Source organism: Protomyctophum parallelum (assembly GCF_964188405.1).
Source record: "Protomyctophum parallelum genome assembly, chromosome: 4".
In the NCBI taxonomy this organism is placed as follows: Eukaryota; Metazoa; Chordata; class Actinopteri; order Myctophiformes; family Myctophidae; genus Protomyctophum; species Protomyctophum parallelum.
In genome coordinates this window covers 29423958-29437917 of record NC_139700.1, presented here as the reverse complement: position 1 = coordinate 29437917, position 13960 = coordinate 29423958, and the positions used below count along the sequence as shown (strand labels likewise).

Below are 13960 nucleotides of genomic sequence, written 5' to 3'. Positions count from 1 at the left end.
TATACATACCAGTGTATATATATAGAGATATACTGTATATATATATATATATATAGAGAGAGAGAGAGAGATATTTGAAGTATGTTAAAAAATGTGTACAAGCTCAAAGTGATGCGCTGTGATCTGCCATCTGCCATTTTTGATAATAACTTTTAAATCCTGGGTCTATTTTAATTTGTTTAACTTACGATTCTATAGGGATCCATGGGGATCACACCAGACTTGTTTGTGCGATTCCCCGTATCGTCCGTCCATGCCAAACAATTCCTGGCCCTGTGCATGCTAAGCTGGACTTAAATAGCCCTCTCTTGTGACAGCCGGAAGGAGCTGGCTTCCACTTCCGGCCATACCCTTCAAAATAAAAATGTAGCCTTCTCGGGGTCCGTTACACATGGGATGTTATGGAAGCCCTTATTTGGGCAAAAATGACATCCTGGTATTCCAGATTTGGGCAAAATGTACATCCTGTAATTCCATAACTGATGTAATATTCCACCGATAGTAACATAATAACCATTAAGTTTGCACCGGACCAGTTTGTTAACCAGTTTGCAGTTATTTTAACAGATGCATTATTAATAAGTCTTTCCCAAATGTGGAGTCCACACGGCTCAACAACACCAATCACTCCAATCAAAAATATCAGGCTCCATAGCCCAGAAAAGGACACATACACGGCACGCCTTTCAGAAACTGCACACCTAGCATTTTGCTATCTGTAGCTACAGATATCACAGGGTGGCTTCACTGTTATTAGACCCCATCTATTATCTATGCTTACACAGACCGAGGCACAGACCCAAACATGACGTTCCTTCGAGTTAAAAGAAAGCGGGGCACCAGTCCTGCCGATGCATTGTTGCTGGCATACAATTTAGGCATTTAGCAGACGCTCTTAATCCAGAGCGACTTACATTAAGCAAGAACAAAAAGCATGGTAATACATCACAAAAAAGCATGTATCATAAAACATGCGTAAGCTAAGAAAGTAACAGTGGAATATCTATATTATGAGACTATACATATAAACTATATATATATATATACTACTATGCTATACATATGTACTATGGCGTGCTATGACTATATACAATGCAATTATAGTGCTGTCTACATAACATGCTATAAGTCTGTATCAGATGCTATCTAAGTCTACAGAAATGCTATCTAAGGGGGTAGGGTAAGTGCTATGGGCCATGATGGAGTCTGAAAAGGTGGGTTTTCAGACTACAGCGGAAGATTGGGAGTGATGCTGCAGTTCTGACTGCAATGGGAAGTGCATTCCACAGTTTTGGAGCCAGAAGGGAGAAGAGTTTGGGACGTGTGGAGCGTTGTCCCGGCATTTTTAGTGAGGGTACTTCCAGCTTCCCTGCGTTGGCTGATCTGAGTGCGCGGGAGGGTTTGTAGGGTTCAATCATACTTGCAAGATATGGGGGAGCCATACCTTTGGCTCCCCCATATCTTGCAAGTATGATTGAACCCTACTACATATAAACGTATTCGACCGCAGAGTACCTCCCAGAGCCAGGTGGGAATGGCACCCGAGACCAATGAAGCCGAGATGGAGAACTCTGTGTTCAGACTGGTGGTGACTGTGGCAACTCAGGACGCTCCGGTTCAGAGACACGTCTGTGAGGCTCTGGCTCAGCCCTGTGTGACCCGTGCCCTGCGTCCCTGTGCTGCTAGCACCCACCGGGGCCTCGGAGATCTACGCAGTGCCAGGTGGAGCACCCTGCGAGAACCACGGTACCGAATCCTCTCGAGCCGTCGCGCAGGCCTATTGTGCCCCCAGGAGGGAGGAGGAGGCTCCTCCGAGAGGAGGTGGGCAGAGGAGACAGACGATAGTAATGAAAAAGAGCATTTGAAATGCTGGGGCTCTGGAGATGAGCAAGTAGTTGACCTCGAACATGAGAATGAAGAGAAGGATCAGGGAAAAGCTCTTGGCAAGACATTGTCCTCGGAGACAGAGATGTCCCTGTGCAGCAATGTGAAGATGATGGAGCGTCTCAGCATGACCACAGAGCATCAGGGAGAGGTGGAGCACCGGGAAGGGGAAGACCATTACGTCTACGACCTTTACTACCAGGAAATGGCAACCACACCCGGCTGGATCCAGGACATCCTGTATGTGAAAACATACGCAGACGAAGAAGAGCTGGTTCCTGACCGGGTGGTTAATGAAGAGGAGGTGTACGAGGATGAAGATGACGAGAATGAGGAAGGAACGAATACCCAGACGAAGAGGAGAGTGAGGAAGGCAGCCGTGACAAAGGTGAACGCTACGATAGGCAAACGCCGTTCGGATGGGTAGAGGAGGTGGACGACGAGGATGAGTGTAATCTGAATGAGGAGGAAATGTGGAGGAACAAATACACAGATGAGGAGAGTAATGAAGGTAGCGACAGAGAGGAATGTTAACAATAAGGCACTGGTGTTTCATTTACTCTTTATATGTTTTTCTAATAAGGCGAGAGGTTACATGCACGCATCCGCCTGGGTGACGGCAGACTGCTAGGCGAGCGCTGGCGCTTTGTCATGGTGGGTCAGATCAACATATGGAGTGAATTGATGTTTGTACCATTAGGAGAGACCTGTACGTGCCCGTCGGCCACCGGCCGACTTGAGAACGATGTAACTTGGGAACCTAATAATACCCGTTGTCAACTTGTCATAGCACCCATTTTAACTATCTGTCTGTGTCCCACATGGAGATCTCTGTATCTGCCAGTCTGCCTGTGTCTGAAGAGTGCAAACTCTCTATGAAAAGTGGAGTGGTTAAGTAATCAATTTGTAGGTGTGGGGATGCCATGGCAATCAATTGGCTGAGGCAGAGGCTGGAAATTGCACAGTTGAGGGGACTTTGGCTCATTAGGCCCACTGGCAGAGCCTATCGTCTTTCGTCTGTAATGTTTTGTATTGTTGAGACAGTCACAATGAATGAACTGCCTATATTTTATGTGTCCAACAGATGGTGTAGTTTCACGTGAATTAACATGTATCATGTCTTATATCACATCTTCATATAAACACTCATTCGGAATGACCATTTCCCATGGAAACTCGCAGCAAAAAACATTACTTCTGAAGTATTTTATTCTGAAGTATTTATTCGGAATGATCAGCCTTTTGTGGTGGTTCTGGAGAACCGTGGGTCCGGCCGACTCGATATTATACCGTGTGTGTCGAATATGAAATCGGTGGGGAAAACTGTTCTCGAGTTACATGCATTACAACCATACACACACGCACGCAGAGACGTGGCACGAACCTAATAATACTCGTTGTCAAATGGACTGGTTAAGTACGTTAATCAATTGTCAGGTGTGGGGATGCCATGGCAATCAATTGGCTGAGGCAGAGGGCCAGAGGCTGGAAATTGCACAGGCGAGGGGATTCCCACTGGCAGAGCCTGAGCAGAGCCTTTTGTGGTGGTTATGGAGAACCGTGGGTCCTCCCGACTCGATACCGGGCACTGCACTCCGTGTGGGGGTGTTGAACGTGTGTGTCGAATATGAAAAGGCAAACGGTTCTTGAGTTACGTGCATTACAACCGTACACACACGCCTGTTGACAATTAACTGAGAAATGACGTCAGAATTCCACTAAATTTGATGTAAATTAAACATCAAAACGCCATTGACATTGAAGTCAAAGGTACAAACCTTTGTATTTTCGAGGTAACAGCATAGAGAGATATTTACCTGTGCTTTTAAACGGAGAGAGAGAGAGATTTTTACGTGTACTATATTCTTACCTGTACTTCGAGATTTTCCCTGTACTTTTAAACAGAGAGAGAGATTTTTCCCTGTACTATAATATCACTCCACAACTATGCCATCATGCCTTGAAAGCTATATCCAAGTGTGAGGGCAAAAAAGGTGAATGAAAGTCAAAGGTAAGAGACCACTAATTTGTTGTAGTTTGAAATGCTTCCTAAATTGAGTCCAAATTTTAATTGAGCTTTGGATCACCGGATTTGGATTAAAGATTTGCAGATGATGTAATATAACATACTGTATTACCCTCGTGTGAAGTGAGTGGTGCCTTTCATGAGGTGATCTGCATTCTGCACCCACTATCAACTACATGATGTCATAGTATTTTGCCATTGACTTGAATGGAAATTGGGGTGGGGGTAATATGGCATATACACTTTTTGAGGGGCGCTAGCCCCTCCTATATATAGCTTTAATATTTGTGTTATGATATCTGAACAAACAAAACTGCCATTGACAATGAACTGAGCAAATCGGCATGTATGTCGGTGGGAACCCTTGGCCAATAAGGGACCACCATTCTTGATGATGTACGATGATTAGAGCGCCCCTCACTTCCACATGGGTGTGATTTTTTCCCTTCAAGTTTATTATCTATCTATAGCCTTGTTCTGAGCTCTTTTCTTTATACATACAGTAATTACAATGTGGGTGAAAGCAATTAGTTCAGGTTCTTTTCACAGGCTTTATTACAACAATAAATACTTGATTTTAAAAATAAGTGAAAAATGGTCAGCGTTGTTACATTGCTTGAGGGCTGATGCATGACACAAATAAGGACATTTAATGGTATAGTAATTCTTCTTTAATTCAGTGCAGTACAATTGGAGTGTAATGCAATATGCAGCAGCATTATGCAGTCAGGGTCCAGGCTCATCATGAAACAAAACAAAAAAATGTTTATAAGTCGGTTACAAACAACAGCGACATTTAAAAATATATACACATTTTATGTATACTGTTAAGCCAAACATTCTCAGCAGTTATATTTACATTATAATAAGTGTAGTGCCAGCACTACTCAGTTTAAAATTTAATTTAAACTTTAAATAATGGAATGCCATCACAGGACTGAATGACAGCATTGCATGGTGTAGGAGCCATTCACAGTGTTGACTCTGTAGTCATTGGTGTAGGAGCGATCCACAGTATTGACTATAGGGCATAGCAGTGGGCGTGATTTTAATAATTATTATAATATTTATATAATTATTATTATTATTATTTTTGTATTATTATTATTTTAACAGAATCAAAGTTTTATAGTCACGATTCACCAGGATCCTGGATGGCTTGATTCTAGGCTTAAAATAATTGATATAAATATTTTTGTAAATCTCTATGGGAAAAGAATATTGGAGATTTTTCAGTGGAAGCAGAAATCCCCGCCCACTGCTATGCCCTATATGCATTGGTGTAGGAGTGATTCACACTCACAGTATTCACTCTATGGAGGCTTTGTGGAGGAGTGATCCACAGTTTCACAGTATCGGCTTATGGAGGTATAGCGATCCACAAAGTCACAGGATTGACTCTATGGAGGCATGGGTGTAGGAGCGATCCTGGGTGTAGGAGCGATCCACGGTGTCATAGAACCTTAAACAGGCTTTGTAATGTAGCAGCTTCTCGGCCAATGGACTGGTGGTCAGCCCTCTCCCCTGGACACTCAAGTCTATATATCTGGACAGCACAGGGAGACAAAAGGTATTGGGTGCGATGGTACAATTAAAACATATTTATTCAAATGAAATAATATTTTTTTAAATGATTTGTTTCAATACAGCAACACAAAAGCTGAGATGCACAGACCGCACTATCCTAATATGTGGATAACAATCAAAGGTGCAATACATAAACTACTAATATTGCAAAGCATTATGTTATTATTTTTAGTCTTTAGTGCAAATAAACATAATAGTATGAATTGCATGCTTATAGAGTTGTGATACTGCCTATCATACCTGTAGGACATTTTCCAAAACATCACAGTGTTAATAGCCATCAACGTCGCCAGAAAGAAGAAAAATCTCTCCAGGTTCCCATCGCGGAGTACATTTGGGTAGAAGTTACCTTGAATAAAGAATGTGAAGATATTAACATCTTATATTAGCAGTTTGGGGTATTTACTTTAAAACAAAGTATTTATTTATTTATTTTACCTCCAGACACCAGATAGACCAGCTGAATGATGAAGGCTCCTAGGAAGCAGCCCCCTCCATAGGACAAAGTAAGAAAGTGCAGAGAAATACCTCTGATGTGGCTAGGGGTTAGTTGGAAAGATATAAGAGAACCTGCCAATGAAGAGAGAGAAGAGATCAATTAAGAAAAGTAAAGTCCACATAGTGGAAATGTGGCATTGTTTGATATCAATTCCCATTTTGTATAAAAGGCAGATCAACCAAGTAAAATGTAGCTGTATGTGGTGCAATTTTGATTTAAGACAATACTTTGACATATACATTATGTAGATGTAATTGTAAATAAAATTACATCTACATTAAGTTCACAGAAACAATTGTTCCCTGTTGAAAGTACACTCCAAGCGGTGGTTCCCAAACCTTTTAGCCCATGACCCCAAACAGAAATTAGACGTTTTAGCAGATCTACAAGCTCACAGCGTGTTGCTTTGTGCCGTGTTATGAGCTTGTAGATCGGCTATTTTCACTACTACCAAAACATTAGTTTTCTAAATTATGGAATTGAACAAATAAATAATTTAATTTGTTTTGAATTCATGAAAATGTTGGCCTTTTGGGGAATGTTTTTTGATTATCTATTTATTTATTATTTTTGAAATAATAATTAAAAACAAAATGTGGGAAACAAATAATAAAGGGACCCATCAAAATGTTCCCGCGACACACAAATGGGTCCCGACCCAGTGTTTGGGAACCAGTGCTACAAAGTATAAACCGGCTTTTTAGTCCATTCATTTCACTCACAGGCAGGTGTTACCAAGGCCTCAGCCAGACCAAGTAGGATGTACTGGGGGGCCAGCTGGAAACAAGGCATGGATGACACCTGCAGAACCTTCCCAGAAAGGGCCTGCTCCACTGGGGAGTAGGTCTTTCTGTGCATCTCCGAGAAGCCGGCCACCAGAACTGACAGGGCCGCACACACATGTCCGAGGGCTGAAAAGAGAGATGAAACAAGGTCATATTTCTTCAACCTGAATTGTGGTGGTGAATTGTTTTAGTTCATTTTCTGTTTAGCCTTTTCTATTAAAAAAAAAAAATTGCCCCTGATGGAGGGGAAGGAACTGGTTGGAATAACGTGTTCCTTCCACGCGCTACGTCCAACCAGGGAAACTCCCCCCTGTCAGGTGTAAAGGAGCAACTTGGACACTCAGGCATGAAGGAAGCATGAGTTCAAGTCCGTTGCTCTCCCCTTGTCCCACATATATGGGGACTAGGTTGGTGGAGGGTGTGTAGAGCCCAGGATCACATTAGATGATTGACACAGGGGTGAAAAATGGGTTACAAAATCGTGGGATAAAAAATATATAAAAAAATAAAAAAATAAAACATTGCTGTATGTTCTCTACACATTGCATCACAATACATTGTGAGCTTCTATAGATCGGCTAAAGTAGCCAGTTTGTTGCCACTTTTTTAATGAAATTATACTCCGATTTGTACACTGTTTAATTTGCTAATGGTTAAATTAACAGAGTATTTTCAGTAGCGTGCACAGATAGACACTACTAGGGGGTGCTAGAGCACCACCTGCCCTTGCCCTCTGGACAGCAATGTGCCCCCCTTCAACCCCTTGTACAGTGTACAGACAGTATGTGGACCATGGTTACATTGATCAATTCTTGATTTAAAAAAAAATGCTTCTATGTATAATATTTATGCCCCAACATCTATAATCTCCCACTATTAAGGCAACCGGCCGGTTCCATGCGCTGCACAAGGTGCCCTTTTTTCACTTGAGCACCCATGCCCCTGTAAATGTCTGAGTATTTTACTGTGCACGTGGGTGTGCTTACATTAATACTGTATACAGTACACACCGATGACTTTGGCTGGGGCCAGAGGTGTTTTGTCCATGGAGAGGTAGCAGGTGGTCACACACTCTATCAACGGGGCCAGGAGCAGCAGAGGGAGGATGCTGATCACGTTCATGGCACCGATTGGCAGCAGGAAGCCGCTCAGGTGGAGGTTGGAGTTCATCGTCTGAATGTAGTAACTTGAGGGGATCTGTGGGGAAAGTCCGGAGTTATAGTAGGTGATGTCTCAGCGCGACGCGTTGTGAGCTTGTAGATCGGCTATTTTCAGCAAGTGTAAAATCATTACGACGTCATCAAGGCCTGTCAAAATACATTTTAGTCGACTAAATCAACTGTAGATTTAGTGGACTAACATTTTATAACATTTAGTCGACTAAAACTAGACTAAAACTAAAACATTCCAGGTGACTAAATGTGACTAAAACTAAATGAAAACTATTCAAGAGACTATGACTAAAACTAAAATCAAAATTTGCTGCCAAAAAACCAACACTGCTTCAGATTGCAGTATGCATGGTAACGAATAGCCTGAGCTAACGTGTTAGGTTTCTGGTCTATTTGCGCACGCCCTGATTGGATCTCATCGATCTGTCCGTCACCCCCGGCCCCTCCTCTCCCCCTAGTGCAGCGCTACGTCACATCATTTGGAGCGACGCCCACCCGGAAGGGTTGACTCCCACTTTTAGACCAGAGCGGCCAATGCGTTCCTCCAGGCTTTCAATTTTTGCACCAACAAAAATGAAAGCCTGGTACCGAGGCTAGGTAACGAATGACCCAGACGCGTGCGTTCCCATTGACCTGCCTGTGTGATGCAGGCTTTGTACAGCAGCTGAAGGCCAAAGAGTGGGAAGAGCCTGGCCAGCACTTTGACATTCTCCACATGCGTCTCACTGTAGCGCCCGCCGTTGTTCTCTTTGGCCCGGTCCAGCCAGGAGGCCACGTCTCCACTCAGATGACGGGAGTGGAGACAGCACATCTTCAGAGAGTTGAGGAAAACTCCCAATGTCGTCAATAAGGAGCCACCTGTGAGACAAACTCAGTCTTAACCACTTACACCCTAAAACAGTATATATGTGCTTAGTTGACCGCGGTCCCCCAGGGCTACAGTATGTTCACTAGTATTTACCTCTAGTCCACTGTTGTGTTTCCCTACATTTAAAAATATATATAATAAATTCAGTTGCATCGTTCTCAAGTAGGCCGGTGGCCGACGGGCACGTACAGGTCTAGTATATAGAATTCATACATTTTAAAACAAACAAATCTAAGAATTTCCATACAATAAAATAATAATAATTGGCCTGGACCGTGGCTCAGCGGTCCAGGCACCTTGGCTGGTAATCCAGTCTGGCAGTGTGTCGTGGGTTCGACTCCCGATCCCGACGGCCTTTACTGCATGTCACCCCCCCCCATCTCTCTCCCCATTTCCTGTCAGCCTACTGTCTATCCCTCCATAAAGAATATCAAATAAAGGCGAAAGTCACAAAAAAAACATTTACAAAAAAAACATAATAATAATTACGGAGTAGTGAAAATAGCTGATCTACAAGCTCGTAACGTGGCGTGTAGATCTTGTCTCAACCTGAAAATTTGAACCTCAACTCTAGTCGACACCAAATCTCTTTCGCCGAATTTTCGCCCCCAGAATAGAGACGGTAGGTATCAACAGGTTACACATTACATAACATTACTTCCATGAGTAATGAAGTCATATAATGCATTATTTTACAAATTGTGTAATATTATAATTTTGTATTTTAAGTAATAACGCATTACATGACACACAATGCAAAATTGTAACATACCTTGTTACTTTTAATATAAAAAGTAATTAATTATTACATAATTGGGGAAGGTCTGTTTTAACATAACTTTGCCAACACTGATGAATGTGTAGTTACTGTAGCATGTGTGTTTAGTGTTAACTTCAACTTTATTATCACATCAGGTGAAATTATTCTTCGTACAAGCTCTCATAATGTATTCTTATTATTAGTTATAGCTAGTGTATAGCTTTTTAGTATGACCATTTCATTTTGTGTACACAGTGTGTTACCTTTCTTAGGATTGAAGGTGAGTTTGTTGCGCACCATGTGTATGGCGATGAGGGCCAGCAACACAGAGGTGAAGGGGATGAGAAAGCCCAGGTTTTTAGCCACAGATTGCTGGATATAAGCAATACCCAGAAATACAACCGTGGAGTTGAGGTTGACCAGCCAATAGAACCTTTGGAGGAATGAAAAATTTACTAATTAGGAGACACGCCATCAAACAATAGAGAAGAGTAGAGTGATATGAATGAGTGACATGAATCTGACACTTTTCTTTTTTAAAGATCGTTGTAGGCAATTATTGCTTTATTTAGATAGGAGACTATAGAGTCAGGAAACTGAGAGTAGAGAGCTGGAAACATGCTCCAATCGGAATCAAACCAACCAGAACAATAAAAAAAAGAAAAAAGTGAAGTTAGTGCACTATTCATTGATCTATTGGTGCGCCCCTCAAATTATCATTGTGTGAGTTTGCATAGGATATAGAGGAATATTCAAAATTCTTTCAATTAATAGAAAAAAGGAGGGTGTAATTGTGAAGAGTAATTGAAAGGTGCTCTTTGGTTCAAAAAGGTGAACGATTGACAAACAAAAAACACAATGAGTACAAAGCACTGTGTATGAAGTTAAATAATACATACAACATAATATAATGAAACTGTTACAAAATCCTATTCGGCCCAAAGGCGGCTTTCATCAGGAGTCAGGACAGACGAAGGCCACCTTTTTATTTATTTTTACTCCATGAAGATTGCCTTGGATTTTTGCCCTACATTTTGTTCTTATTGTCTCCACCAGGCCGAAGGCATGTGGGGAGAGTATGTTTTGCACTCCGTCCGTCCGTGTGTCCGTCCGTCCGTGTGTGTGTGTGTCCGTCCGTCCGTGTGTCCGTGAACAGCTAATCTCGGCCACCGTTAACCCGGTCGATGCCATATTTTGCAAACACACTCCCTGGATGCCAACGATGAACCTCTGCCCCAAACTTTCCAGAACAGCCTGTTATAGCGCCACCAGGAGGCCGCTTTGTGCAAAACAAGTTTTTGCACAGTACACCTACAGATTTTGTCCAAACATCACGCAAATTGGTACACAGTCTCTCTAGAGCCATTCAACGAAACGGGTCTTTCAGATTTATCAGACTCCATCCTGATTGGTTAAGATTGGCTTCCAAAGTTCACAGGAGTGCTCAGTTTCAAACAAAATGCTGCAAATCATGAACACATCGCGTGATTTCCGTGAAATTGTGCACCCACATTCCCACTAGGCCGAGGACGAAATGCCACATGAACAATTTCAACTCAGCCTCAAGGTGGCGCTATAACTGGCCGAAAAGTGTTTTTACCTCTAACTGCACGGATCTGTGGATAACTTTGTATGCCAACTCCCTAGAGGCCAAGGAAAAACCTTTGTCTGGAATTTTTCACATCTGCTCTTTATAGCGCCACCAGGAGGCCGACATATGTAAAACACATTTTCTATTATTACTCCTTCAGATTTTATCCAAATTTCACGCAAATCGGTACACATGATCTCCATAGTCATGTGATCAAGACAGGTTTTTTTGATTTCTCATATTCCATCCTGATTGGCCACGATTGGCTCCTACACTTTTCAGGAGTAGCCCGCTTTGTATAAATCGCCACAACTCCTCAACGCAGCGTCCGATTGCGATGAAACTGTGCACGCATATTCCCACTAGGCTGAGGAAGAAATGCCACTTGACAGTTTTCAACAGCCTGATGGTGGCGCTACAACAAGCCAAGTCGCGTCATGCACTCGTTTATTTGTGTTGCCCTGCTACCCAACCACCAGATGAAGGCAAGCTGCAATGTCCTACATTCCTATCCTCCTGGTGGAGACCTGTGCCCAGAAGGGCACTTTTTCTAGTTTAAAATGATTTGCTTTAAATTCGTTTTTATTTATCTCTCACTGTTGATACGAGAAATGCAACAATGTTTCAATCCCAATCCCAGTCGATGCATCAGAGTGCAAGCCAGATGACCAGAAAACAGAAAATGTCTGGTAGGAGACAACATCACTCACCAGTTGAAGAAGGACAGGAGCTGGTGCTGGTTGTAGCTCTGCAGGCTGTATGCCCCCATGGGGCAGAGGATGGCCCGGATACCCCCGATGCCCAGTGCAGCTGCCAGGAGGCCAGTGTAGAACAAGATCTGCTGCTCCCGTGGCTCCAGTTGGTGAGTCATATGATGATTGTCAATGTAGAAGTCCTCGAATGGGAACGCCACCACAGGGAGCATGGCTGTTCCTAGAAAGTGAAATGGGGCAGGTGGAGGTTGATGATATCTTGGATCTAAACAACGAACTGAAATGTTTGTGCAGGTAGAGAGGCGTGTCGTGTGGATGGTTACCACTATACTGTATACTTTGTCATATGATGAATAGTGGAAATACACAATCTACAAGCTGACACTGTGAGCTTGTGGATGCTATTGTGTTATTGTGGATGCCAGGTTGAAATTGGTTTATCTCTTGGATGAAGCTTACACCAAAGAGGAGATTGTATGATTAATAAAGCTTTTGTAAAGATAACGATTATAAGTTTCAGGACACCACCCTGTGGTTCAGAATGATTCATCTGTGAACAACAACCCACTAATAATATAGGCCTATGTACGTTTTGACTCAGATTTGACACACCTCAGAATAACCACTACACCCTACACAACAATTAATGTGTCTGACATTGTTTCTTATACATGAATACAAACAGTTCCTTGATGGTATTGTTTTCCCGGCAATATAGGTTCAACATTTTTATATCAGATGAAAAAAAAAACATGTAAAAGTTACAACAACCAACATTTAAATTCCATTGTGTCTTACCAAAGAAATGAAGCAAAGCACATATGTAGAGCACCTTGGTCCTTCCTAAGCAGGTTTCTGCAAACCAGCCGACCAGAACAGGGGTGAGGGTGCTGGCTCCGATGAAGCAGAGGCTGACGGTGGCAGCCAGGTAGTTGTCATACCCAAGCTTGACGGTGCAGAAAAGGATCATGTTGCACACCATCCCAAAGAAGGTGAACCTCTCACACAGCTCCACTAACAGAACGCAGATGATAACTTGAACTTTCTTGCGGGACTTCCGGCGCTGTAGGTGAGGGTGTTTGAATTCGGGGAGTGGAGTCTTGGAGAGCCGACGCAGATGGCGGTTGCCCTCAGACATCGCTTGGAGGTCCCATGCCGCTACCATAGTGTCTGCACCAGCTGCTAGCTTGGCTCCTTTCTTCGTATGGGGAAAGAAGGGCTCTGAATGAGAACTCTTGCCCTTGTGTGGTAGGGCCCACCCCACAGAATGACTGCAGAGCTCATGGCTGGAATTTGTCACCTTCCTGTGAATGCCCTGGACCTGGAAAGCAGATCAAAAGCACAGTCGAATAAGTGGCACGTGCATGAATCATGCACGTGCCACTTATTGTTTCTGAAGGTGTCTTAAGTTATTTATGTGGTGGCACTCAGAGATAGTTGGTATACATGTAGACAAAATTACGCAAACTTGTCACCTGTGGCCTGGGTCTGGGGGGGCAGTGTGAGATGGGGGATGGCTGATTTAATTGCAAGTAAATGCACACACTAGAAGTTAATCTAATAATATATAATATAATTTATTATTTGCCGAAATAAAGAACTTTGTGATCCTAAAACTCTTGGGTGTTGTCTATCCATCCTTCAGGGTTCAGGGTAGAGACACATCCCCCCAGTTGATTTGTATGTGCAGTTGGACTAGTTTTGTGTACATTTAGCACTTAGGAGTGAAGGAGAGGACACTGGCCTAATAGTAATGATGTCTGTCTAGAATTCAGAAGCATTAGTTGCACTAAGTTTAGTCAGATGACAATGAAACAATATATCTGAGTAAACTTACAAAAGCTATTCTATACCACTATACCAGGTCAGAAAGTAGCCGATGCGATGGGACAGCTAACTGAATTGAGTGAATTTGTGTCAGAGGTTATTACAAACACCTAAAAAATGTCACACACCTTTGTGAAAGCAGTCTTCCAACATGGGAGTTCATTTTGGCTTACATCAAGGAGGTGCTGCCAATTAGACTGATCATGTGAAGTGTGTTTTAGATCAAGAACATGGCTGGACTCAGTGGA

General features: G+C 42.7%; 2 protein-coding genes across 2 annotated transcripts; one reads left to right on the top strand and one right to left on the bottom strand.

Moving 5' to 3' along the window:
- Window positions 1-1534: 1534 nt before the first annotated feature.
- Window positions 1535-2479, top strand: LOC310857487 (putative RNA polymerase II nuclear localization protein SLC7A6OS; the record flags this gene model as incomplete). Its single annotated transcript, XM_083763183.1, has 1 exon — window positions 1535-2479. One exon carries the CDS (start codon window positions 1535-1537, stop codon window positions 2309-2311), a length of 777 nt encoding a protein of 258 aa, XP_083619309.1. The 3' UTR covers window positions 2312-2479.
- Window positions 2480-5296: 2817 nt separating this feature from the next.
- slc15a5 (solute carrier family 15 member 5) lies at window positions 5297-12882 on the bottom strand (the record flags this gene model as incomplete). The annotated part of the gene is made up of 9 exons (XM_083763182.1): window positions 12684-12882; window positions 11883-12105; window positions 9845-10014; window positions 8591-8811; window positions 7792-7978; window positions 6719-6907; window positions 5936-6067; window positions 5738-5846; window positions 5297-5456 (listed from the first exon to the last, which is right to left on the bottom strand). The coding sequence occupies exons 1-9, from the start codon at window positions 12865-12867 to the stop codon at window positions 5297-5299; spliced, it is 1575 nt and encodes a 524-aa protein (XP_083619308.1). The 5' UTR covers window positions 12868-12882.
- Between the last annotated feature and the right edge of the window lie 1078 nt (window positions 12883-13960).